This window comes from Sciurus carolinensis, chromosome 3 (genome assembly GCF_902686445.1).
Source record: "Sciurus carolinensis chromosome 3, mSciCar1.2, whole genome shotgun sequence".
NCBI lineage: Eukaryota > Metazoa > Chordata > Mammalia > Rodentia > Sciuridae > Sciurus > Sciurus carolinensis.
This window is the reverse complement of record NC_062215.1, coordinates 56594660-56620780: the sequence shown is the minus strand read 5'-3', so window position 1 is coordinate 56620780 and position 26121 is coordinate 56594660. Positions and strand designations below refer to the sequence as shown.

The 26121-nt window shown below is 54.3% G+C and overlaps 2 protein-coding genes across 4 annotated transcripts in view; one reads left to right on the top strand and one right to left on the bottom strand.

The window, feature by feature from the left end:
* Positions 1–10670, top strand: part of Spns2 (SPNS lysolipid transporter 2, sphingosine-1-phosphate) — a 36144-nt gene extending 25474 nt beyond the window's left edge. Inside the window, exons 4-13 of one of the 3 annotated variants that reach the window (XR_007107663.1) lie at positions 2505–2656; positions 2872–2938; positions 4270–4412; positions 4759–4911; positions 5025–5214; positions 5546–5611; positions 7791–7889; positions 7987–8150; positions 8499–8659; positions 9111–9213. Coding sequence is in view for 2 of the 3 variants with exons in the window: in XM_047544165.1 (XP_047400121.1) it covers positions 2505–2656; positions 2872–2938; positions 4270–4412; positions 4759–4911; positions 5025–5214; positions 5546–5611; positions 7791–7889; positions 7987–8150; positions 8468–8659; positions 9111–9588 (1704 nt within the window). In the remaining variant the exon portion in view is untranslated. Of the gene's footprint in view, positions 1–2504; positions 2657–2871; positions 2939–4269; positions 4413–4758; positions 4912–5024; positions 5215–5545; positions 5612–7790; positions 7890–7986; positions 8151–8467; positions 8660–9110 lie in introns of all 3 variants that reach the window. The other 2 variants (XM_047544165.1, XM_047544166.1) reach the window with 2 other exon arrangements.
* On the bottom strand, positions 10529–25028 carry Mybbp1a (MYB binding protein 1a). Its single transcript, XM_047544164.1, has 26 exons — positions 24519–25028; positions 24253–24348; positions 23438–23521; positions 23252–23326; positions 23051–23158; positions 21489–21664; positions 21224–21391; positions 20988–21105; positions 19940–20235; positions 19553–19663; positions 18789–18914; positions 18414–18581; positions 18228–18327; positions 16671–16767; positions 16387–16538; positions 16014–16100; positions 15775–15927; positions 15512–15685; positions 15258–15418; positions 13931–14183; positions 13617–13742; positions 13466–13534; positions 12750–12863; positions 12458–12559; positions 11651–11799; positions 10529–11464 (listed from the first exon to the last, which is right to left on the bottom strand). Exons 1-26 carry the CDS (start codon positions 24708–24710, stop codon positions 10954–10956), a joined length of 3966 nt encoding a protein of 1321 aa, XP_047400120.1. The 5' UTR covers positions 24711–25028; the 3' UTR covers positions 10529–10953.
* Positions 25029–26121: the final 1093 nt, after the last annotated feature.

The following is a 26121-nucleotide window of genomic DNA, read 5'->3' as shown; positions in this document are numbered from 1 at the left end:
GGAGGAGGGTCAGGCCTAGGGGAGCTGCGGACCCTGTGCCAGGTGCAGCCTGGCAGCCACATTAGAAAATAGACTGAACCAGAAGCTTCTGGGGCTTCCCTGCATCTTGTCCTGTCCCAAGTGGGCCCCTGGGGCTGCTTCTGGGACTGACCAGTGAGTACTGGATCACAATACCAAGATTTGGTTCTCTTCTGAGTTGGGGAGAGAAGATGAGCAAAGGCAGAGGAACAGATCACTCCCAATTAATCTGTAAATTCATTGTAGCCATAGCCCAAGTCCCATGGGGGTTTTTGGTAGACCTTGGCAATGTGATTCTGAAGTTAATTTGGCAGAGAAAATGTCCAGGAACAGCCAAGAACAGTGTGAAAAATAACAGTGAGAGGGGAATTTGCCCTATCAGTTATCAAATTAATGGCTATTCTAACTAAAACAGCTGAGGGGTAGACTTAGAGATCAATGAAACCGGGTCCTTGTGTCTATGGGGATTTAGAATAGGATAAAAGTCGCATCTCAGATCAGTGGCCTGGGGAGAACTGACTATGCATCCATCTGGATCAAAAATAAAATTTGATTGTATTTCAAACCATACTGCAAAATAAATTCCAGATAGGCAAAAAGTTAAGCCAAAGCACAATCTAAAAATCTGGAACTAAAAATCAACAAGGAAAAGACAAATAACCCAGTAGAAAAACAAGCACAGGATAGTTATAGGCCTTTCCAGGAGAAAACACACAAGCGGCCAATAAATGTAGGAAGAGATTGCTCAGCCTCTAGAGTAATCAGGGAAATGCAAATTAAAACAACAATGAGATACCATTTCACACCCATCAGATTGGTGACAATTAAAAAGGCTGACAATACCAAGTGTTATTACAGCTGTGGGGAATCCGGGACTCGGGCGCTGTCGGGGGGAGTGTAAATTGGTAGGAGTCTTTTTGGAGATCAGAATGGCAAGAAATTGTAAAATTCTCCCTGTGCACCCTGCTTGGCCAGGCTTCCACTTGGAGGGACCCAGACGAGAGAGCAGCTCTAACTTGTAGGCTCACCTGTATAAGGATGCTTGCTGTTATACTGTCCTAGAAAATGAGAGGAAGCTGTCTAAGGGACTGCACAGATAAGTGGGTATATTAATACTGTGAAGTTCTGGATGTGGAAGAATGAACTAGATCTATGCTAACCAGTGCAAATGGATTTCAAAAAGATAAGAATGAGCGGGAAAGCAAGTGGCGGGATTTGGAATGGTCCCTTTTATGTGCAGGTTTTCCAAGCACACAGAGGACACCGAGTGCTGTTTATTGGTACCTACATGTGCAACAGGCACAGATGGATTCATAGCGAGTACACGGTCCATGGGCTCCCGTGGGTGGAGTGGGGACACAGGATCCTTTCTGCCTGCTAGTGTGCTAAGGATGATTGACACATCTCCCCGCTTCTCCTTCTCTCTCTCTCTAAAATGTAACAAACATAAAATGGAAGAGAATGTTTTTGAATTTGGGGGATGGAGTAGGCCTTCCTGAACAAGGCTTTCAGGAAAAATCAACAGATTTGACAGCAACAAATCAAAGAGAACATCAGGAAGCCTGCAAAGGGTGAAAACTCTCCATAAACAAAGTGGAGAGAAAAATGACAGAAACTGACATGGACACAGATGATAAAGGATCAAGCTCCGTGGAGAAAAAGCTAATATAAATTGATACAAAAAACAAAACAAACAAAAAACCCCATAAAAACCAAACCCAGGCAGCCCCACAGAAAAAGAGGCAAAGGCTATGGGCAGATGATTCTCAGAAAGAGAATCCAGCAAGAAGCTAAGGGAAGACCAGAAGTTGGGGGGAGGGAGTGGGTAACATGGCTACAGAAGCAAGGGGGTCAAGGTGAAGGGCTAGCCCTGCAGCAGACAGTCATCCAGGAGCCAGAGAGAGGGAATTGGGGAGCCCAGGGGAGGCTGGATGTGGGCGATGCTGGCCAGATGGGTGGTCAGGGTGGGGCTAGGGAAAGATGACCAGGCTGGGTTCTCAGGCCCTGGGCAGCTGGGGGTTCTGAGGGGGCAGGTCCACATCAAAGGGGTAGGACCACCAGCAGCTGGCATGGCCCCACCCTTCCCTGCTCAGCTGGCTTTGCCCTTTGATGTGTCGGGGAGGGATTCTGCCCTCTGGGCTGCCCTGTCTGTTCTCTGCTCACACTGGACCCTCAGTGCTGCCCAGGTTGGCCCACCTGCCCTGCTTGGGGGATGAACAGAGGGGTGACTGCGGCTCCTAAGTTGGGAGGAGGTCTCCCAGGCAGAGACACAGGCTTATATCCCCAGCGCTTATGGGGTCCAAGAGCCATGTTGCTCTCAACCAGGGTGTCAGGGCACCCTGAAGCCCAGGTTGCCTGGGGTTGGAGTCACTGCTGAGGCAAAGGTTGTGCTTCATCTTCTCCCCTGGCTCCTGGACCTGCAGGGGGTGGGGTGCACAGAAGCAAGGGCAGGGCCATCCACAGCATTCTTGGTCCCTCCCCCACAGTATTTCTGGCTGCTGGTTCTGTCCCGGGGTCTGGTGGGCATCGGCGAGGCCAGCTACTCCACCATCGCGCCCACCATCATTGGCGACCTCTTCACCAAGAATACGCGCACTCTCATGCTGTCTGTCTTCTATTTTGCCATCCCGCTGGGCAGGTGAGAACAGAAATGTCTTGGTTTGGGTGAGGATCCGGGAAAGGTCTTCCTGCCACCCACTCAGTTAATCAGATACTTGGACAGTCAGCCTTGGAGAACTTCCTGACCCTCTCCCTGGCTGGCTGGCTGAGTGGTGAGAGCAGGTGGCCTGCCCTGTGGACCAGTGAGCAGTTCCCATCTCTGTATAGCCTGACACGTGTCTGTCTTCTCTGCAGCGGCCTGGGCTACATCACTGGCTCCAGTGTGAAGCAGGCAGCTGGAGACTGGCACTGGGCCCTGCGGGTAAGGCCTAGGTACCCTCCCATGAGGTCACCCCTGAGTCTAGCCCTTGCCCTAGGTAGTCAAGAAATGCCAGCCTTGCTCAGGCTAGGACATAGGCCTTGACCAGACTCTCCCTTGGCAACCTGGCCTCTGCAGTCTTGTCCTTCTAGATTAGTCGGGATTGAGGTCTCAGGGGAGTTGGACAGCCTCACTGCCCTCAGGGCTTCAGTCTCAGGGTTGGAAACATCCCCCACCCCACCCCCACCCCTACCCAGTTCCAGGTTGACAGGACGGATTCTCTCACCATGTCAGGAAATTCCAGCTCCATGGCGGAGCTTCCTGCTTCCAGTCCTGGCTCTGTGCTAGGGTGAGGCTGGGACAAGACCTCTGTGTGGAGGCCCTTGGGGTCTGGAGCCACTTCCTGTCCTGCCAAAGGGTTGGGGGCAAGTTACCAAGGCCCCAGGACAGTGCAATCGGAGGAAACAGAGATCCCCCGTCTCTTGGAGGAGCGGAAGCCTAAGACAAAGTGTTTTTTCCTCAAAAGCAGGAAGGGAGCAGCCTCCGTGGAATTTCTTGGTGGGGGGCAAGAGGGGGTGGCATGGATAGGAACTCCCCAGTCCAAGGGCTCTCAGGCCTGTGGGGGTGGGGACAAATTTCTCTTTTCTCATGGGCCAGTAGATTCAGGGACTGGTGTGTAGGAATCTGGGCGCTATGAGGCCCTTCTCCTGTATGGGACAGAGGCTTAGGACATTGGAGATTCAGTTCTTGATACTAGACTGGACACAGGGAAGACCCAAAGTGGCCCACATGGGCGGCTCTCAAGGATAGCCTACCTGATCTATTAGCTGGAGGCTTCATGCACAGCCAGTCACTTCCCAGTGCCCCAAGGGTTGAGGACACACCTGAGGAACACTCCCAGCTCCAGAGGGTTGGGCAGGGCTGGTATTTGGCTCCCCACCTTTAGGAACTTTCTCTTTCCTCCCTCAAAGTTGTCATTCTGTATGTCTGTTCATCTACATTTCTCCATCTTTCCATTCTTCATTCACCCTTCCTTCCCTCCCTCCCTCCCTTCCTCCCTCCCTCCCTCCCTCCCTCCCTTCCTTCCTTTCAGTCTGTCGGTCTTCCTTGCATCTTCCCCCCTGGACTGGACAGTCCACTTTGAGCCCAAAAGCCCTTCTCTGACCTCATCCCCAGTGGCTTTCCTTAGTGGTCCTGTCAGGAAGTCTGGGCAGATATTAGTCCAGAGAGATGGTATGGAGTCCAGAGAAGCTATGGCTTGCCTGAGCTCCTCTGGTGGTGCACAAACAAGTTAGGGCCCTGGTGTCCTAACTTCATGTTTCCTGCCCTGCCAGGTGTCCCCTGTCCTGGGCATGATCACAGGAACGCTCATCCTTGTCCTGGTCCCAGCCACTAAAAGAGGGCATGCTGACCAGCTTGGGGGACAACTCAAGGCACGGACATCATGGCTCCGGGACATGAAGGCCCTGATTCGAAAGTGAGTACTGCTGGGAGGGTCTGGTGAGAAGAAGAAGGGATGCTGCCATGAGAGGGCCCTGCTCTCAGGGTGGCTGGCCCAGCACCCTCAGCTGGACGCCTGCCATCTGGGAGTCTGCAGCGTTGGCAGTGACATTTTGGCACCTAGACTTTGTTATTCCTGCAGCCTGAACCCTCACCCTGGAATCTGTGTAGGAGGCACCTGAGGCCTCTCTGGGGGAGGAAGGCTTTCAGCTGGGTGTGGGGGAGAAGAGTTAGCCTCCTGGGCCACCATGCATGTGGCTGCTTACGCCAGCTGCAGGGGGTTCTGGCCCCAGCTCAGTATCACTGTCCTGGCCTCTCCCCAGCCGCAGCTATGTCTTCTCCTCCCTTGCCACGTCGGCCGTATCCTTTGCCACAGGGGCACTGGGCATGTGGATCCCACTGTATTTGCATCGTGCCCAAGTTGTGCAGAAGACAGCAGAGCCGTGCAGCAGCCCACCCTGTGGGGCCAAGGACAGGTAGGCCTTGCTCAGCTGGGCCCTGGGGTGGTGAGGGATACTGGACAAGAGAGCACCTCCGCCCCGGTCATATTCCCCCTCTACTCATGCCCCACTGTCTTGTGTCCCGACAGCCTCATCTTTGGGGCCATCACCTGCTTTACGGGCTTTCTGGGCGTGGTCACAGGCGCAGGAGCTACACGCTGGTGCCGCCTGCGGACCCAGCGGGCCGACCCACTGGTGTGTGCTGTGGGAATGCTGGGCTCCGCCATCTTCATCTGCCTGATCTTTGTGGCTGCCAAGAGCAGCATCGTGGGCGCCTATGTGAGTGTAGTGGGGGCAGGGGACTGGGAGGACCTGGGCTTGGAAGTACAGTTTGACTCATTGGACCCTTTGTCCCAAGGGGAGTCTCTTGTCCTCTGACTACCTGCCCGCGGCTTCTCTGTTCAGGGGCTCTGGGTGTCCTTCAGGGTTGTGAGCATGGCTTGAATTCTCTGGATAAGCCACCCATTCCTCTTGCGCCTGATGGTCAGGAGTTGGGGGCCCTCTGGGAGGGGTGGGAGGCTTTGGGGCTCCATGCCAGAAGCCAGTGTGAAGGGGGCTGCTAGTGGGTGGAGGGCTCCCCTCATGGTTGTTCTTTCTCCCTCCTGGCTAGATCTGTATCTTCGTTGGGGAGACACTGCTGTTTTCTAACTGGGCCATCACTGCGGACATCCTCATGGTGAGCTGGGCAGGCTGAGGTCACCTTGTGCTGACCCAGGCCTTGACCTCACAGGGGCAGCTGTGGAGGCGTGTAAGGAGGTGGGAGAGCTGGCAGGGCTTGGAAGGGAGGGAGGCCTGCTGGGAGGGTGAACCCAGAGGCAGGGAGTAGATCAGAGATTTGGGGGTCTGCATCAGGGCAGGGCCTGAAAACAGGGTTGAGCAGACAGCCAGGATAAAATGTGGGGGTGGGGAGGGAGTTGTCTGGAGACTCAGGTTCATGCTGGGAGGCTGGTGGTGCCAGGCTGGCACTGAGGTGGTGCTGCCTGCCAGCACTCCTCCCCCAGGGTCTGAAAGTCCAGGGACTCTGCCCTCCCGGCTCAGCCTGGGTCCCAGGCACGCCTGCCTGCCTGAGTGCCTGCGGCTGGGCTGGATGGACAGAGGCGGTCTTCACAGGGCCAACAATGGGCTGCAGACCAGCCGGCCAGGGACAAAGGGCTGTCTGAGCAGCCGGCAGGGGCTTGTGTCCCTGGGTGGGGACGGGAGCAGCCTGGGAGGAATCAGGAGGGGGCAGTGGGTCTAGTTACTTGTAGCACTCTGGGGGATGGCAGGATGGATATGACTCGTGTTCCAGTTCTTGGGGACCCTCCAAGTCAGGGTGAGGAGAGGACTAAGAGAAGAGAGTACAGAGGACTGGCACGGGGGAGCATGTCAGGAAGTGAAGGGGAAAGAGACCCATAGGGTACTGTGGGTCTGGCATGAAAACATGGGACTGCCCAGGAGGCCAGAGTCTATCTGGCACTGGGCCCCTGCTGGCCCTCTGCTTCAGGAAGTCTGCTCTGCCCCACCTCAAGCTTCCCTGCTTCTTTGCTTCCCCTGGGCCATCTCTCTCTGTCCCCCATCTGTCCATGGGCTGGGTGGAGGTGGTGGGGGTCTGGCTCAGTTCTGTGTCTCAGTGCAGGGCTGGGAGGTGGCAGGGGTTGGATGACCCCAGAGTGAAGCAGGGAGCAAGTCTGTTTGAATCAGGAGCCCTTGGTGCCAGGCAACACTCCCTCCCTGTCTCATCCCCAGGGGCAGCTCTGGACAGCTGCTGACAAGGTCTGGGTCCCAGGGAAATCATGTCCCAGTTTATTAAGTGTAACAGCTAAGTGACTAATTATTGCTGAAAATGGGGCCACACAATCCAATCTAACCTGGAGAGATCCAGGTCTCTCTCTCCCTGTCCCCTCACCCACTGACAAGTGCCCCTTGGATGCTGAATGCTCCCACACTGTCCGCAAAATCTTGAACAGATGAGGCTGGGGCTCAAGGGTGGAGGCAGGGCACCTACTGGGCTGGTCCTGCTTCCCTCGTTCCTTTGCCACCCTTCCTGTCTGACTTGGAGGGTATCAGGGCCTGCTTGGACTGATGGGGCTGTGTCTGGGGACCAGCCATTCTTGGCAATTGATACTTGGGACACCCATGGGTTCAAGAGGGAGCTTTTCTGGGCAGGATCCTGTTCCACACATCCCCCACAACCCAGCCTTAGTCTTGCTTGGTCTGCACAGAGGGGACACAAGAGGGATGTTTGGTGGGAGGTGAGGGCAAGAGGCCAAGAAGTCAGGGTTCTAGTTCTAGAGCTGCAGGATTCCAGGTGTCCATGGGAATGACTCCTCTCTGGGCCTCAGTGTCCACTGACCACAGCACCTGGCTCCCCACCAGTTCCAAGTGCAGAGCCTAAGGTAGCTGGGTGTCCTGAGCAGCGGGAGAGTGGGGAGGGGGAGATAGCAGCTATTCCTCCTGGTTCAGCTACCCCAAGGCTCAAAGAGCTCTGGCCTGAAGGCCTGTGTGGACTGGTACCAAGGAACCCCCAAACTGTTCTCTCCTTGACTGGATGTGGTAGGAGATGGAGGTGAAGGTTTCTGTCTCTGAGGTGGGGGTCTGGGGCAGGACGGAGTGGTCTGAGTTGGCAATGGTAATGACGGAAGCTGTATGTGGGTGTGACACAGCTCTGGAAGAACAGGAGCCACAGTAGCAGCCACACCTACAGGGTGGGTAGGGAAGGAGAGGGCAGGGGAAGGGAGCGGAAAAGCCCTGGGGGTGAAGACCCTAGGACAGGAGCCTGAGGTTGTAGGGGCTTTGGAAGTGTCATACTACAGGAAGAGGATGGGGGTGGGGTGGGTCTGGCCCCCCTGGCCACTGACAGCCTCTGTCTTCTGCAGTACGTGGTCATTCCCACCCGACGGGCCACTGCTGTGGCCTTGCAGAGCTTCACCTCCCATCTGCTGGGTGATGCCGGAAGCCCCTACCTCATAGGATTTGTGAGTGACTCAACGAGTGGGACTGGCCTGGGGAGGTTGGGGGATTCAGGAGGAGGTGGCTCTGCCCTGACTGCCCCACTCCTCCAAATTCTCACAGATCTCAGACCTGATCCGCCAGAGCACCAAGGACTCCCCGCTCTGGGAGTTCCTGAGCCTGGGCTATGCCCTCATGCTCTGCCCCTTCGTCGTGGTCCTGGGTGGCATGTTCTTCCTCGCCACTGCTCTCTTCTTCCTCAGTGACCGTGCCAAGGCTGAGCAGCAGTGAGTGGCTGGGGGTGGCCCTGTGAAGCAGGGACTGTGGCAGCCCTACCACACTGTTCTGGGGTGGGGGGAACCTGCTGCTGGGGTCCAGGGCCCAGTCCCACCACACCAGGTCTTGTCATGCCCCAGCTCCAAGCCTCCATCACACATCTGGCCAGTAGTGGCCCCAGGCCCTTTGCAGTGGTTCTAGATGGGGGTTTGATTCTGGGGTCTGGGGTTTTCAGAGCTGGGACCCTCTAACCTTCCTTTTCCTCTCATTTTCTGACTTCTTTCTCCTCTTCTCTTTACTCCTCTCTTTCTCTCTCTCCTCACCCCTGGGCTCTCCCACCTCCCCCTGGGGCTGACGAGGTCCCTGCCCAGCACCTCCGGTCAGCCGGCCCCTGCGATACGATGTGCCAGAGCCGTGCCCGGGCCCGGCCCCTGCTGATGCGCCACCCTGACCCTCGCCCGTCTCTCCCCCAGGGTGAACCAGCTGGTGATGCCACCCACATCCATGAAAGTCTGAGGTGGTGAGTGTAGGCCAAGGGCCTGTGGGAGAGGGGCAGGGTGTTAGGGGAGCACCTTCACTGATATCCTCCAGAAGCTCATCCCACCAACCCTGGGTTTTGGTCTCCTCTTCCTGCAATGTTGCCCCAAAATTACTGAGTTAGGCAAGGGGAAACAGGCTTCTACTAAATTGGCTCCCTCCCTCCCTTATAAGGGCTGGGGGTGTAGGTCAGGGCTGGGAGCAGCAACTCCCCAGTTCTGCCCTTCCAAATCTTCCTGGGGGTGCCAGAGCCCAACTCTACTGTGATCTTCACTAGGGCCTGGCTCTGGGAACTACAGCTTCCCGGCAGTGCAAGACCAGAGTCACAGCCCCCAGGGTAACGCCTGTTTGCCCAAACAGCAGGGAAATGAAGGAAGGAAGGCTTGGAATGTGCCCCCAAAGCCCCACCTCTGACCTAACATTCCCCCCTTCAGGTGCTGCTGGGACAGTGATGAACCCTCGCTCCTCCCTAGTCTGGGAGATGTCCTTCGGCATCCTGGACCTACAGGGCTGTCCCAAGGCTTTCTGTGTGACTCACAGCTGGGCACCCACCCTCTCTGGCCCAGGACTGCTGAGTGGCCCTGGCTCCAAGAGGAGGCTGCGTCCTCAGTTAACCTGGAAGGCAGTGTGTGTTGGAGCCATGCAGTTGGACAGATTCCCAGTCCTGGGTTTGGGCTTCAGGGGCCCTGGAGCCAAGGGAGAAGACAGCCTCAAGTGGGTGTATTGGGAGAACCTGGCCTGACACCAGCTTATGTGATCTTGGGCAAGCCCCTGCCCTCCCTAGGCTGTGGGGCCAGGGGGCTGGATTTTCCCACACAGTTTGTTGGGCAAGGCAGCTTTGAAGACCCAGTTGATGCTGGACTGTACAGAGAAGAGGTGGCTCGGGCCTCAGAGCCACGATTCAAATTCTGAGGCCCCCTGAAGGGCTTGGCAGAGACCATGCTGACCTTGAATCAAGCTGGCACATGGAATTGAGCACCCTTCACTGGGTGCTTCCTGCCCTGGCTGGTCACTCTGGAGGATACTCATCTCTGCTGCCTTAGGCTGGTTCAACACCTGGAGGTCTCCTAGGTGGGGACTATTCCCTTACAGGGGCCTGGCACCAGCTGCACACCAGGTTTGAGATCTCCAGGAGCTACCCATTAGCCCACCTCTGCAGGATCCCTAGAGCACATCCCCCGGAAGCCAGGAGCCCACTCCCTCCCCGCAGGCTGGCTGAACCTTTTCCAGGGATAGCGCCCAGAGAACAATTCCCAGAACCCATGGGGCAGTAGCCAGGGCTCTGGCTGCTGAAGGAAGCAGCTATGCACTCAGCTTCCTGCCCAGATGAGTCTGTGGAGGCTGAGGTCTATCCATCAGCCGACAACCCCAGCCACAGGCTGCTGTGGATCTCATGCGCACATACATTCTACAACTCCCTCAGCTGACTCTGGGGGGCCAGGCTTTCACCCCACTTCCAACTACATGCACACACATACTTATCCTTGCAACCACACACTAGGGTGAAGCTGCCATCTTCACACCGGCCCCTGGGGGAGCTGATCCCCACTCTTCTATATCCCCCTGCACATTTGCTGCAATCCAGGTGGCTCTGGTCTGAGGGGGGCTGTCATGGCCCATAGGAGACCTGAAGTCAGCTTGGACAATGCTCCCTTTGCCCCTTAGTTACTGGCTGGCTGTGGCTTCAGTGGTGTTAGTTAGTGGAATATCCACCCCACCAAGCTCTGGGGCACCCTGGGGGCTGGGACAAGGGGGTGGGGTGGGGGGTTGTACCCCTCAAAACCCAGTTTGGCCTCCACCCAGCCTCAGCCAGGGCCCCAGCAATGTTTTCTTGTTGTACAAGAACCAGGTCCAAGTGTTGCCTCCTCTTCCTTCCGGAAGCCAAACTGCTCCTTTATTTTTTAGAGCTGCTGATTGTGAATCTCAGAGTCTTAAGAGAGAAGCCAAATATATTCCTCTTGTAAATGAAGAAATAAACCTATTTAAATCATGTCCTGATGGCTCCTGCTGCAAAATGCCAGGGAGGGGTGGGGGTGCATCCAGGGAACGATCACACCTACACTGGCCTGACTTAACACCAACAGGCTGTGCCACCCTGGGAGCTGAGATTCCAGCCCAGAACCAGGGGCTCTGCACCCTGGGACCCCTGGGAAAATAGCTCAGGCTGTGCTTGCTATAGCAGGACCCTCAAGCAGGTTGGCAAAAGACCCACTCCCCCAGAGGCAGCAGTTGGTGTCTTAGACTGCAGCTTATTTATTAAAAATCATTGTGAAAAAACTAGGAGTCTGTGGGGTTTCTGGAGGCAGGGGCAGAAGGGCAGGTCGGTGCCTGGGGCATTCGCCCCTTCTTGCGCAGCATTCTCTTTTTCTTGGCCCCACTCTGGAACAGGCTAGGGCTCCTGACCAAAGACAGCCGCGCCTTTTTCCGGGGCAGAGCGGACTGAGGGGATTTGCCTGACAGCCCCTTTTTGGGAAGAGCCTTCTGGTGCTTTTTGCCTGCAGGCTCTGTGGGAGATGTGGGAGATGTTGGAGTGGCACCATTCACTTGTGACAGCTTCTTGCTTCTGTTTTGAAGTTTTGGAGTCTTGGCCTTTATTTTCTTCCTCTTCTTCTTGCCTGTGCTGGGGGGCTGGTCTTCACTGGTGGTTGCAAGTGTGGCATCCTCTGACTTGCGTTTCTTATGCTTCTTGGTCTCTGGCAAGAATCCCTTTTTCTTCCGCTTCATGCTAACTGGACTCTGGGTAGCATTGGCAACTTCCTTAGCATCCTTCTTCTCCAACTTGGGGCGCCTGGGAGGTAGTAAGCAAGGCAAGAAAGTGTCCAGTGAGGGCAGGGCCACTTCTATCTTGAGGTCCTATAGGACCCAAGTACCCAAAGCTCCCGTGTCCAAGCACGCACACCAGAACAGGGGCAGCCTTGGTGGGAGGGTCTTTCCAGCCCCCTCCCAAGGTGAGGTTCCTCCTCCCAGAACGTACTGGACTCCCAGCATCTTCAGGGCCTGCCAGTAGAGGTCGTAGAGGCGGCTGGAGCCGACCAAGTGCTCCCCCTGCTGCAGGCTCTGCTGCAGACTCTGCTGTTGGCCCTGCAGCACGCCCAGGAGTGTGGTCAGGTTCTCAGTCAACCTCTGCAGAGGAATGGAAGGTTGGAACTGCAGTGGTGCTGGGAGGCAGGGCCTCTCCCTGGATCCTGGGCCCCAGGCCTCCTGCCTTGGTCCAGCTGGTACCTCCTATGTCGCTGCTTTCCAAGGTTCTGCCCCGAGCCCTGCCTCCTTCCTTCAGCACTGCTCAGAGCCCAAGCCTGTACTTCACTTGAATTCCTACCATGCTGGACTCCTAAATCCTCTCTCTGGCCAGAGTGGGGGACCCAGAGGCCCATCTCCAGCGGCCTCCTAGCTCTCCATCTTGATGGCCTGAGAGCATCTCATACCCCACCAGCTGTGACTGAACTCTTGCTCGAGGCCTGGCTTCCTTCCTAACTGCTGTCCACATATAATCTTCTCCAACTCCTTCCACCGCTTCTAGTGCTCCCAGACCCTTCTCAGTTCTTTTACTGAAGCCTGATAACAGCCCCCACTTCCACTGACCTTGCCAGCTACAGGTGTGGTGCTCTGTCTTCCCAAGTATCACCTTCATCCACACATGGCTCTATAATCACTTAAATCAGGATAGTCTGATTCCTCCCACTGGCATCCACCCCCATCATGAAGCCCTGACTCTCCTGGGATGTCTGTTGCCAGAATGTTGTTTCCTGCCCTGGCCCAGCTCTGTGGGCTGCTGCCTCACCTTGTGACTGACTATCCTGAGGAGAGTGTTGAGCAGCTCCAGGGAGGACAGCTCCTTCTGGTGCTCCGACTTGCTCTGTGCCTCCCCCAGCGAGCGTAGGTTCTAGAGAGGAGGGAGTCAGGCTCAGGCACTTGGGAGAGCTGCCTGAGGCCTTTCTGTCAATTCCCATTCACCCAGACTAACCCAGAGGGAGGAAATGTCTTTTGGGACAACCCCAAACCCCACTCCGGAGGCTCAAGTTTCCAGAGAACCGCTCCTGATGGGTTGGGAGGAGGGATCTCCGTGGCTTTACCTCGGTAACCTTCACCAGGACCTGGACAATCAGCTGCTCCCACTCGGTGTCCTCAAAACATAGTCTTAGCTCCCTCATGGACAGAGTCTTCTGGAGCAACAGGCAGGCCTGGGCCTGTAGTGGGGAGATGGTGGCTACTGGGGGCCTGCCCATGCTGGGCCAAGGCTCAGAAACCCCTGAGAGCTCAGGAGCCCACTGGACACCTGATAAGGTCATGTGGCTCTAGCTTGTGGGTGAAGGGCTCCCTGCTGTTCTGGCTCTGTTCTGGTGATCATCCACCCTATGTCCATTCTTATGTAGGTGGGGGACACTGAGGTCTGGGAACAGGCAAGGGACCTAATTGGGTTGGGGCAGGACCTCAGTTTGGGACAGTTCCTTATAAGCTTAGTGCCATTTCCCTCCAGCCTGCTCGACAGTCAAGCATCCAAGCAGACGCTCAGGCATTTTCTTGTGCGGCCCAAGGATGAGCTCTTGCAGGGAGATGAAGGGGTCAGGCTCGATTGGAAGTGGAAGCTGCAGGAGCAAAGTTGGCCCTGCCCCTCAGCTCCTGTGCCTACAGTGGAGGGCAGATCAGAGCTCAGCCATCCTTGCTTGTTGGAGAGCATGCATCACTGCTAAGACCAGCAGGGCAGGGCTCCTGGGCTTCACTAATACTCAGGGAGAAGGGAGCTACTCAGGTAATTCACATAGGCCCTGGGGACAGGGAGGGCCCTTACCTGATGGCGGGGCCTTGTTAGGCCAGGTACATGCTGCACCAGGATGGGGAGCAGGTTCTTACAGATCATCTGTGAGGGACGATAGGAGTCATAAGGTAGTGATTGGGCTAAGTAGGGGGCTTCAGGGGAAATGGCTGGCTGTGACACTTACTGGGTACCGGGAGAAGAGGCTGAGGAACATGGGAACAGTGAGTGGGCTGTTGCGCTTGGTCAGGAAGGAGCTCAGTGCTGCCGAATATACCGATGTCACAAGGTTCAAGTCCAAGCAGCTGGCAGTCTGGGCCAGGTGAGAGAGGCAGGGTGAGGATGGGAGCAGAGCCCCGACTGCCTTCAGAAGGCCAAGGGTAGGGTCCTGGGAAGTCTTATCCTCAAAGCCCCAGCTGTGAAATGCTGGGGGTGGCAGTCGGCCTCCTGGGCTGAGCTTAGGGCTCTTCCCACGACCCTCTCAGGCCAATCCCTGCTTACCTGTGGGTCCTGGGGCTTGGAGCCTGTGTTGGCACTGGCCCTCTGCTGCTTCTGGCTCTCGCGGACGCACTTTTTGGTAGTGTTGCCCTTCAACACGCGCAGCAGGTAGAGAGAGGCATTGAAGTAGTAGAGGGCGACAGAGGAGTCGGCCTGGCGGCTGGCCTGCTGCACCAGCTGCTCCACCTGCGTGTGCAGAGCCTCTGCCCGGTCGCCCAAGTCATGGCAGTAGCGCCGGGCGCGGCACAGGTGGTGCCTTGGGGTGGGAGGGGCAGATCAGAACCTCTGTCCACCCCACTCTTTGTCAAGCAAAGCCAACTAACTATAAGTGGAACAACCTGAAGCCCCATTTAACAGATGAAGAAACAGACCCAGAGGACAGAGCCTTGACCCAGGTCCTATGGGTTTGCTCTGAGGTCATGAGGTAAAGGGCAGAAAAAGCTCCCCAGGCTGGGCTGCACCAGGGCCCCAATACCCTGATCTGTCCCTTTTCCTATCTACACAGGACAGCGTGGGATGAGAGGTAGGATAGTTGGCGAACTAGACACTATCCAAGCAAAAGACAGAACTGTCTGAACAAGTGTGACCTGGGGCTGGCATGGGGTTGTGTTGGGGGCCACTACCCTCTTAGGGTTACTTAGTGTCCCAGGTCCCCAGGCCTTCTCTTCTAGTACCTCTGGGTTCTGGAAGACAGATCTGAAACTGGCACAGACCTTGTCTCTCTCCAGATGCTGCCCTTGCCCAGTTCTCTGTCTCTAGTACAGCCCCCTCCAAACCCTCTCCAACCCCTCTGTCCCCCAATTCCTGTGGAAAGGGTCTCTGTGACCCAGCTTGGCCCATGTGGCCCCTCCTGCTGTGCTGCCTGCCTTGCCTTCCAGCTGCAGCTGCCCGTGACCAGCTCCCGACACTTCTTCCCATCTGCCCTGCCTGAGGCCCTAATGACCTCCCACTCGTTCTGCAGCTCCCAGCACTGCTGCCACTCCTCCCAGGACTGGGTTAGGTGTCCCCACCACAGTGGGCTCCCACAGGTCTGTTATGCTGGATGACAGATTGGATTTCCCAACTATTGTGACCATGAGGGCAGGGCAGGGACTGGGGCCCCAAGAACCCCAGTTCTTGGGTGCAGCTGGCATGAAGTTTAAGAATGGGAGGACGAATCAAGGGCTGTGTGCATTACTGAGTGGCACATGCCCAAGGTCAGAGCAGGGAGCCTGAACCACTGGGCCCGGGTTTGAATCTTGGCTCCATTCTTCCTGTCTGAGTAACCCTGAAGGCCTGGCTGTCCCTAGTCTTGGTTCTGGGGCCTGTTCTGCACCCCTGCCCTGCTCACATGAAGATGCGGGCTGTCTTCTGCAAAAGATCCTGCTCCTGCTTGGCGGTGCTGCTGCTGCGCATGCTGCGCCGGATGATGTTCAGTAGTGGTTCCAGCAGCTCCAGGACCAGGGGGTTCTCAGGATGCTTGGTCACCAGCACCTCGATCAGGTCCAGTACCTGTGGCCAGGGTTGGGTAGAGTGGGGTCAGCCCACGTGGGAGTGTGTGCAGAGGGAGGGGAGGGGCAGGGTGCTGGCAGCTTGCCTGCTCACCCGGATTTGGAAGGCCCGCCGGAGCGCCTTCTCCTTCTGCTGCTTGTTCTTTTCATCTCGCCGGGCCTGGATGCGCAGCTTCTGCTCGGCAAAGAGGCTGGCGAGGTTCTGGTCCAGGGCCATCATGGCCTCATCCCCCAGCTCCTCCTCATCCTCCTCACCATCCACTTCACCCTGAGGGACAGAGGCCCAGCCTTCAACCTGGCCTTAGGAGGGCAGAGACACACAGACATGCACGAGTCCCTCCCCTGGCTCCTGCTCACCAGTGCCTTCCCAGCCTGTAGCACCGCCATTAGCTGCTGGCGGAAGTTGGGGTCCACGTCCTCATCACGCTCCTCCTCATCACTCTCCTCTTCCTCCTCGCTGTCTGCTTCACTCTCTGAGTTTTGATTGTCTTCGCTGTCCTTGTTCTCATTCTGTGGGGGCACGTGAGTTACACCTTCCCACTGCCATGTGCCTGCTGACAGCTGCCCACCCTGCCCTGCCCTTCACTACCAGGTACCTCTGCATCCTTTAGTTGCTTCTCATCAGAATCATCAGTGACCACCACATTGTCATCCTCATCCTGGTTTGTCTCAGGGTTCAGCACCTGGGGAGGATTTCCATGCCAATTCCTACCTCCTGCCCTGGTTCCCAGCCCTGCTCAGGTCACTGGTCTTGGTCAAAGGCCAAGGGAAGAAAATGGGATACCAGTGTCCCCTTGACAGGCCTAGGTGCCTGGGGCAGGCTGGCAGGGTAGTAGCTTGAGCAAGGACCCCACCCACTCTGACTATAGGTTAGAGCAGGAGGCAGAGGGGATGATATGGCACTCCTAGTACAGCACAATGTACAGTGAGCCCCACCCCAGATTCCATTTCCTAAAGACCCCGACTCACATCCAGGACTAACTGCAGGGCATGTGGGGTCAGGTGGGGGCAGATGTGGCCAAACACATTCCGGGCCACCTGGCGCATCAGGTGGCTGGGCTGGGCCAGTAGGGACAGCAGGATCTCCACCATCACCTCCACCCATGGTGGTTCCTGTGAGTCTGTAATTGGGGAAGAGGGCTGAGCCTGGGCAGGATACTGCTGGCCTGGCTACCCAGGTCAGCCCTGTTCTGGCTCCCTGTTATGCCCAAGGACATACCCTTTCCACCCGGCCCCCAGGGGCAATGACATACTGGTGGCTTTGGCACGGGAACGACGGGTCTTCTCTCCCATACTCTTCTTGATGCAGGTCTGGATGTCACCTAGGAGATCACAGCTCTCTCTTGGGGACTGAGGGCAGAAGAGAAATCAGGGGCTGACCACATGGGAGTAGCTGGCACTAGAGAAGCTTTTAACACTGGCAGCTGCCTGCCCTGGTCAGTCATCCTCATCACCCAGAATGGAAGACCAGGGGGTAGCCCAAGAACTAATGACCCATTTACACCTCATATATAACCACAGGATCTGAGAGCCCTCAGGGAACAAGGAGCCCAATTTCCCCACTGACAACCAGAGTAGCAGAACCTAGTGGGTCCCAGCCTTCCAGTGCATAATTCTAGATTACCACCCCTACACCTGGCTTGGCATTAGGCTTCAAAATAATTAATTCAGTTAAATTAAATTTGAATCCACCTTGTTGGGGGTGGAGCACCTGTAGAAAACATCCTGTGATGTGTGATGTGTGGTACCTAGAGAGCAGACGTCCCTTTCACAATACAATGGCTGCTTTGATGTCCAGGGCAGGGGAACAGAAGCCTGAGCCCTGGCCACTGGTCTCCAGCTACCTGGTGGTGACTGGGTCTGTCCTCTGGGTTGCACCTTTTCTCTAGGGTTTGACATACCCTGAACTATCCTACCCTCTGTCAGAGTCAATCTCAGAGACCCCAGGGTATGGAATAGGCTGTGCATGTGTCCAAGAATCACTGGGGTCCTATCACTATCAAAGCCCTGATGCCAAATACTGAAAAGAAAAGCCTTAGCCAAGTGCCCAGAAAGGAACAAAGGTAGGACCTGTCTATTCAGGTCACTAAGACCTAAAGCAGCCTCATTAAGAGCTTTGGTCACCTCAAGAAGAATACCTCTGAAGAAACCAGGGCTTAGGGTTAAAGAAACCTTATAGGTCACAAGTTTTGCTGGCACTGAGCTTCGAAAGTGCTCAAAGCTTCTTGTTCAAAAGAACAAAAAGGGAAACACCATGGTTTGGGAGGATCCACAGTGAGGAAAAACAAACCTCAGCTGCTACCACTCCTTCTTGGGCAGGGGCAGGGGCAGTGAGAGACAAATATAAAAACTCTGCACTGTTTTTAATTGACTATCAAAATGACACACCCCAATGGGTGCTGGGTTTGCATCCCCCAAGGCACATTTTCTCCTTCATATCCATCACCTCCAGTCAGTGAAAAACATCTGGTAAGATCTGGAGGATAGTATGAATCCCAGTTACTTGCTGTGACACACAAGTTACTTTGCTTTTGTCTCCCACCAGTCAGATGTGGAGAAGTGCCTACTTCAAAGCTGTGGGGATTACAGAGGAGGCCCTCTGTGGAAAGTTTGGGATGTTGGCTGGTGTCTGTGAAGTGGATAGAGTGATTTTCCCCTGGATTATAAGTCTGTAGGACTGGGATAGCTTAGGGAACCCCACTTCCACCTCCCAGAGACTTCCCTGGCCACCAGGGAGCCCTTGAGTCTCTCAAAACTTTTGTACCCTAGTACACCAAGTTCCTATACCTCCCACTTCCAGACCACCATACCTTGAAGAGATGGATGCCCACCAGGAGCAGCAGGTGTTGGAAGGCAGTGGCCTTTGCCTCCGAGGAACGGGACTCTAGTTCCTTCAGGGTCTCCAGCATCCTACAGTGAGATGGGCATGTTTGCAGACCACTGCTGCCAGCTAGACCTAAGTGTCCCACCCATTCCTGGAAGTCCCATGCCCTCACTGGTCCCAGGCCTGGCGCTGCTGTGTTGTGAAGGGTGTCACGGTGGCCACATTGCGGCTGTGGTTCAACAGCATGTCTGCCACCTGCACCAGGCGGTATGTCCAGGGCTTCCCACCATGGCTCTGGTCTGGGGCTTGCTTGAACTTCATGCTGAGTGTCTGTAGCAGGCTGGGCAAGGGTAGGGACTGGGGTCACAAGACTGTACTAGGGAACATGACCCCATCCCTCCACCCACCCCCAGGACTCAGTCCTAGTCCCTGGACCTAGAAGAACACACTGGAACTTTGCTGTTGCTCCCAGCTTATAATAAGAAGGAACAAGTGTTCTCAAGGCCACTGTCACCCTTAGACTTCTTCTGAGCTGCCCAAGTTCCACCTGAAGAAGGCAGTAATGATGAAATCTCGGGTGCGGCCATCCAGAGGGAAGGAGAACTGCTGCTTGGTCTCTGGGATCTGACACGTGGGCTTCTTTGTCTTAAAGAACGAGTGGAACAGACAAAACCTGGGGAGAGCAACAAGTGCTGCCTGTCAGTACTATCTGTTTTGACCAGCTCCCCTCCTGGGTGGCCCCATGGATGGTGTGGTGCCAGGAAGAGGGAGCCATTCTGATGTGGGCACAGACCCTGGGGTCCATAGGGCAAGGTCAGAAGCAGCCAGGCAATGACAGGAAAGGGTCATTTCTCTGGTCCAAATCCCAAGCTGAGCAGAGCTAGGAGGAGAGCCCCTCCCTTGGATCCAAGACAGATGAGAGGTTGTGTAGCCAGTGACCAAGGCACACTATTGCTTCTGCAAATGCAGGGCTGGTGAGGCTGCTTCTTGTTCAGGGCTGTACGTGGAACAAATACCACCCTCCTTGGCTCTGTGTCTGGCACATATGGGAGATGCAGAGCTTTCTGCACACCACCCATGTGCTAAGGCTTCCTGCAGAATATGCAGGGCAAGCCTGAGCCTGTTAGGCCTCTGCAACCCCACACTTCCTAGGTTCCTGGAGAATTCCTCTAAATCCCTTTGCTTGCTCCCTAGTGATGGCTCAACCTGAAGGCATATGGCTACAGGAGGACCCAAACTAGGACTAGGCAAGGGACCCAATTATTTGGCCATGCCACCTATGGGCAGTTGGGGCACAGGATCATTTCATACCTGGCCACCTGATCTATCAAGGCCTCTTCCTTCTCCTGGTGCAGCTGGTCCACAATGCTAACTAGGCGGTGGATGATCCATTTCCGTAGCCGAAACATGGCTCGCTCAGGCCTGGGGAGACAGTAGCTGAGGTCATGGAAGCCTTTCAGAGATGATAAAAGCAGGATACTCCTTTGCCCCATCTTGATAGGAAACCAAGCTCTCTCTGTCCTGAATACCAGGGTGCCAAGGCTGAGACCATCCTCAAGAACTAGGGTGCTTCCCTGCTTGCTTTTGTGGTTTGAAGCCACAACACTGGGAGGGAGAGTCCAGGGCTCTGGGTTCAGCAGCCCAGGTAGAAAACTCCAGAATCCTGGGTGCTCCCCCTACCATTGGGCCCACTCTCACATGTTGAGTGAAGCATCCTGGGATTTCTTCTGGTTGGTGGTGCTAAAGTCAACCAAGGAGTCCAGGTTGGGCTTAAGAAACATGTCCTGTAGCCAGGCCACATAGTCCTGCAGGGCCTGGGGATTCAGGAACTGCGTGACTCGCCAGAAGGTAGGCATGACGGGGAGGCCCTGGTTGGTGATGGATGAGAAGGCCACCAGCACAGCCATCTGCCGCTCAGGGTCATCCTGGCTCCCTTCCAGGAAGGTGCCCACATATTCGCTCATTTCTGGGGCAAACTTGAACTGGTTCGGGAGCTGCAAGAGTTATGCATGGGTTGGCACCACTAGCCTCTTCCATTACAGGTTAAACCCAGGCCAAGAACCCCTTCCTCTGTACACAGCTGGGCTGAACCTAAACTTGCAATGGTTCCCTGTACCCGCATCACTTCTGTCTGGTGTCAAGGCCTCTCTACATCTGACCTCTTGTTTCTGCACTTCCAGCTCCAGATGATTCCCTTTCCACTTCAACAGATGGGGATGGGCTGCTTTCCCAGCTTGGTGCAGTGTGGAGGAATGGTTAAGGGTCCACACTGACTTGGGTTCAAATCCTGTTATGCCAGTTCCTAGCTGCGTTATCCTGGAATTCAACAACCACCAGTTCTCACCTACTATGTCAATGGCCATTCTACATTTTCTTGCAACTTGTTTAATCTTTGTACCCTGTGCAACATGCACCTGCTATCATTGTTTTATGGAGGAAATGACCTGGTAAAAAATAGCAATCCCAGCAGCATTTGCAATGTACTGGGCATGACAGTGCACAACACACTGGGGATGAGGCCCATTCACATTACTGTGATCCCAGCTGAGGGAGCAAGGCGGTCTAAACAGACCACTGTCTGTACCTGCTTGTGAGTGGGCCTGACCTTATCCAAACTCCCTTTGGAGGACAGGGATTGGGCAGCTCACTCTACCCAGAGGTCAGGGATACCCAGGTCCCCAGTCCCACCCTCTTCCTGCTGTCTGGCCCCTTTGGGCAATGCTAAATAGTACAGTATAAAGCCCACCTTAGCAGTGACTATGTGTTCTCCAAAATGGCGGATCAAATCTCCCTGCATCACCAACTGTAGCTGCTCTGTGGATAGCAGAGGTAGGGCTGCACCCAGCAGGCGGAAACACAGGTAACTATGGGGGAATGGGGGAACAGAACCTGGTCAGAGCCCCCAGTGCCCCAGAGTAGACTGTAGGTCAGGTCCCCACTAGACAGGCAGTGGGGGTGGAGGGGAGATGATGCCACACATACCTGGCTGGCCAGGATTGCTTCTTTAGCAGCCCGTGCTCTACCACTTCCTTCCAGAATCGTGAGAACCTGTCCTCCTTAAGTGCAAGGCGGAGCAGGTCCAAAGCCAAGTTGGGCAGCTTGTGCTCCTTCTTCACAGAGGTGGCTGCCATCTTCAACACATTGACCAAACTGTGGAAGAGGGCAGAGGTGACTCTGTGAACACCCCCTAGCAGAAAAGGGTGCTGGACATTCCCACGGGGAGTTCATCTGCCCAATTCCCTCACACCTGGGAATATTCTCATCTGAGAGCAGGTCAACTGATCCCATCAGCTTCTTGAGCTTTGCAGGCACCTTCTGCTGAGCTAAGAGGAAGAGCTCCAGATGTTTAGGGGAACTGAGGACTTCGTTCAGGTCAGCGGTGAGGACCTTTGGCAAGATCTCTTGGAATGTGGCCTCTGGGACCTGGTAATGGGGAGACAGGTTGAGAGAAAGTAGCTCCCTCTGGGTCCTGTTCTACTTCTGGGGCTTCTGGCATAATGTTAGTCTGAAGTAGGACCGTTATAATCTACCCTGGTGGCACCAGAACCACCAGAGGGTATTTGGGAGAAAAACCTCAAATTCCTAGGAATTTTTTTTTTTTTTGGTGGGGGGAATGTGTAACCAGGGATTGAACTCAGGGATACTTGACCACTGAGCCACATCCCCAGTCCTATTACGTATTTTATTTAGAGACAGGGTCTCACTGAGTTGCTTAGTGCCTCGCTTTTGCTGAGGCTAGCTTTGAACTCTCCATCCTCCTGCCTCAGCCTCCTGAGCCATTGGGATTACAGGTGTGTACCACTGTGACTGGCAGGAAGCTGGGTTTTTAAGATACCCCACTAAAGCTAATTGGCTTGGAGTTATGCTTTGAGTTATTCCTTTTTTGGTTTTATAGAGGAATGAGCCCATTTCTTATATAAGAGCCATATGAGGGGGGTGGGAGGGGTTAGCATTAGGTTTAGGGTTAGGGATAAGGAGAGCAGTAAGAATGAAGGAAAGAAGGACTGTATAGAGGGAAAAGAGGGGTGGGAGGGGTGGGGGGGAAGGAAAAAAAATAATCAAACATCATTGCCCTATGTAAACGTATGATTACACAAATGGTATGCCTTGACTGTATGTACAAATAGAGAAACAACATGTACCCCATTTGTATATAATAATAAAAAAAAAAAAAAGAAAAGAAAAAAAAAAAAAGAGCCATATGAGGAGAGCTGGAATTTGAATTCAGGTCCTTCTGGCTTTGAGGAAAGACTGCACAGAAAGTCACAGTCTGGGAATATGCTGGCCTTTTCCTTTTTATTCAGTGGCAAATGGTTCTAGTATGAACCTACTTCAGTCTCAGGTAGGGCAATGGAGGCCCATGAAGGTCAGCCCTGACCACAATAACAAAAACTAATTTTTAACTCAGGCATTGTTTAAGACCTGTGCTGCCCAGTAGGAAAACCGTTAGCCATGCATGGCTATCAAGTACCTGTAATCTAACCTGAAAGGAAATGTGCTCTAAGTATGAAATATATACTTGATTTCAGAGATGTAGTACAAAAGGAATGAAAAATATCTTTATATAGATTGCATGTTTAAATGACAGTATCTTAGATTTACTACTACATTAAGTAAAATATTATCAAACTACAGCTTTGCTTTTTACCTTTTTCAATGCACTTACTGAAAACCTTCCAATTATACACCCTTATAATTCTACAGGGCAGTGCTACTCTAGAGTGTTCTCATGCAGTAACCAGAGTTTCCTCAATGTTTCCATAGCACGTAGTGTGACCTATGATGGATCTTACAGAGGTAAGCCCATACCTCAGAGAGGATATCCACAAGGGCCTTCAAGGGCTGTCCCTGTAGGTGGTTGTAGTACTGGGCCAGGGTTTGCAGCAGCTTAATCGACTTCATCAGGGCCTCCTGGTCCTGGTAACGTAGAGGGCATGTGCAGGAATGTTACTTTGCACACCCCACTCCCAAGTCAGTCCATGTGCTCCTTGAATCCCCAAAGATTTTTACCTTCACCAGCCGGCCTGATTGAAAGAGGGCTAGCACCCCAAACAGGTTCGCAAAGAGAGCAGGTCTCATCATTGCCTAGAAAAGGATTCCAAGCCTAGGTGAGAAGGGCCCAAATGCTTTCCATCCTTCCATCCCTTCAACCTCAGGTGTGGGTGGGGGTTGTTGACCTCTCTGGGCACTGCTCACCTTCTTCACCGTATGCAGCTCATATTTTTCTTGTATCTGCTGCAGGATGCTGCATAGCGGGATGTCTTCAAAAGACTGTAACAGCTGCCAGGATTAGAGGCAGGAGGAAGAAAGGGGCTGAGTAGGGAGGCCCAACTACATACCACCAGACACCAACCTCCAATATTCCTTCAACTTTTCCCAGGAAACCCCAGAGTCCCACCCCAATGATGCCTGAGAATGGAATACCATTGCCCAAATGAAACTGAATATTCCTTCCCTGCCCCATCCCCAACAGGCCTTCAGAAGGTAGGTCCTACAGTAACTATGCTCCTTAGGTTGCTTGCCTGTGACTCCCAAACAACCCACCTGGTTCTCACAGCCTGCTCTGAGGTTCTTTAGGCTGATCCTAAAGGACTAACTCTTCTGCTCTTTGTTGTACAAGTTTCTCAGAGAATGGCCTATGAATCACTGAGATCCCTAGTGTGGAGCAGGCCCTGTGTCTTGCAGGAGCCCATCCCCAAATCGCCTGCTCCCAGCATCCATATCCAAGAGGTCTGCTGCCAACTTTTGTATCAAAGTTACTCAGCATGCTGGGGGTGGTGGCGCATTGGGACTTCGAGGCCAGCCTGGGCAATACAGTCAAGCCCGGGTCTCAAAAAGCTTAAAGAAAATTTGTTCAAATTCTTATTCAACCTGCCCGAATTTCTTAGTAGCTCACAAGAGCTCCATGTGAGAATGCTACTGGGACTCCTCCCTCAGACAGCCCCCTTTCCTGCAGCGGAGACATCCGTCCTCCATGCACGCTACCACTCTGCCCAGGAGCACCGCCTCACCTGTGCGAGAGCCAGGCTGTAGCATGGCCGAGCGGCTTCTCTCCCCATCCCGAGTCCTGTGATTAGGCGCTTCAGGGCATACTTCATCTCGGATCCCTACGGAACCAAACACCATTTCCCGTGTCAAACAGTGACAAAAGGGCCCGCCCTCGCCCTCCCTAGTATACAGAGTCGCGACTACACTTCCCCGTCCCAAATTTCGGGGCCCGCGGCAGCTTCCTTGCCAGGACTTCCGCGGCGCGCTGCCCCAGGCCCCGTCACCATACCCTGGGCCTTGTGCGCAGGTACTCCAGCAGTTTCTCGGTGGCCTCAAGCCGGGTCTCCTGCTGCGGCTTTGCAATGTCCCAGAAAAAGTCCAAGAACTCGCGACTGTGCTCCAGCAGGCCATGGCGGTCGGCTTGCGTCGCTTCTCCGGTAGAAACAGTCTCCGCAACATCACAAACGCTGATCTCCGCCATGCTCCACGAAACACGTGGGCTCGGAAGACAGCAGCTTCCAGGTCAGGCTCCGGCGCATGCGTACTCCGTCAGCTCAACTAGGGGCGGGGCCAGAGAAGGCCCGCCTTTCCGTTCCCTTGGTGAAAACCCTCAGTTCATTCCCCCGTTTTCCAGAGTGCAGCATGGACCCCTTCATATCCCACTCAGAAAACAGATCCAAGTGAAGGCGATCGATCTGTCTCGTCCCAAAGCGGCCCCTGGGAGCACTGAACCATTCAACAATTATTGAGTTCTACCCTGTGCTGTGCACCGTGCTGAACCAGGCAGCTGGCTGGAACAAAGCCACTGCTTAGATGTACTTCCTTTCTAGTGGGAGGAAGCAGCTGAGAACAAGTAGTCAAATACATTTATAAAGATAATTATGAAAAAAAAAAAAAAGAATATAGGGGTAAGAGGCAGCCTTTTAAATTTTGAAACACGTGAATACATCTGTTAAAAACTCTTGCTAATTGAAAGAATTCAGTAGGCTCTACAATTCTTATTTGAGGGAGTGGTCAGTCACCTCGATGAGAAGGTTACAGTGGGCTGCGAACTGAATGACAAGAAGGATCCATCCTTCCCTAGGGCAAAGATCTAAGAGGGGACAAAAGCCCAGGCCAAGGACATTGCAGCTACAAAGACCCTAGAGATGAAGGGGTGGAGGTTGGTGGAGGGTGGGGGTGGGGTTCAGAAAAGCCAGGCCAGGATCAGGAGCTTCGATTTCATTCTGAGTGTGCTGGGAGGTCACTGGAGGGTTTTACATCATAAACATTTTAAAAAGATTATCTGGCTGCTGTGTGGGGGATGGATTGCAGGCAAAAGTACAAGCAGGAAGATCAGTCAGACACCGGTGGAGAGCACCACTCTGATATGAAAACAGATCAGACTTGGGCTAATTTGGAGCTGGTTAAAGTGGGGACTGGAGGAAGTGATGGGTTGGGCACCAGGGGAGAGGAACAGACAGGGATGCTGGGTTTGGGGTAAAATAACTGCATAGATTGTGGTACATTACTAAGTTGGGGGAGAATTTTTTTTTTTTTTTAGGGGGAGAGAGAGTGGTAGGATACAGAGTTCTATTAAATCAGAGATGCTCTTTACAATGGCAGAGAAGGGGAAGTGATACTCGCCATCCCTGCTTCTGGGCTTGGGAAGAGTTGTATACAGATTGACCCCAGTCCTAGAGGGGAGGTCAGGGCCAACCTTGGCCTTTGAACACCACACACCCAGCTCCAGATCCCTTGTAACCAGGGACCTGGGACACTTCCTACTTACCCTTGCAAACCCTGCCCCACTCTTGTCTGTTCTAGAAAGCGAAATTAAAAGATTCACCTTTCATGTCTGGTGCCCCAGGAAACATGAGGTAAGCAGAGCAAGGGAAGCTTTGAGACATCCT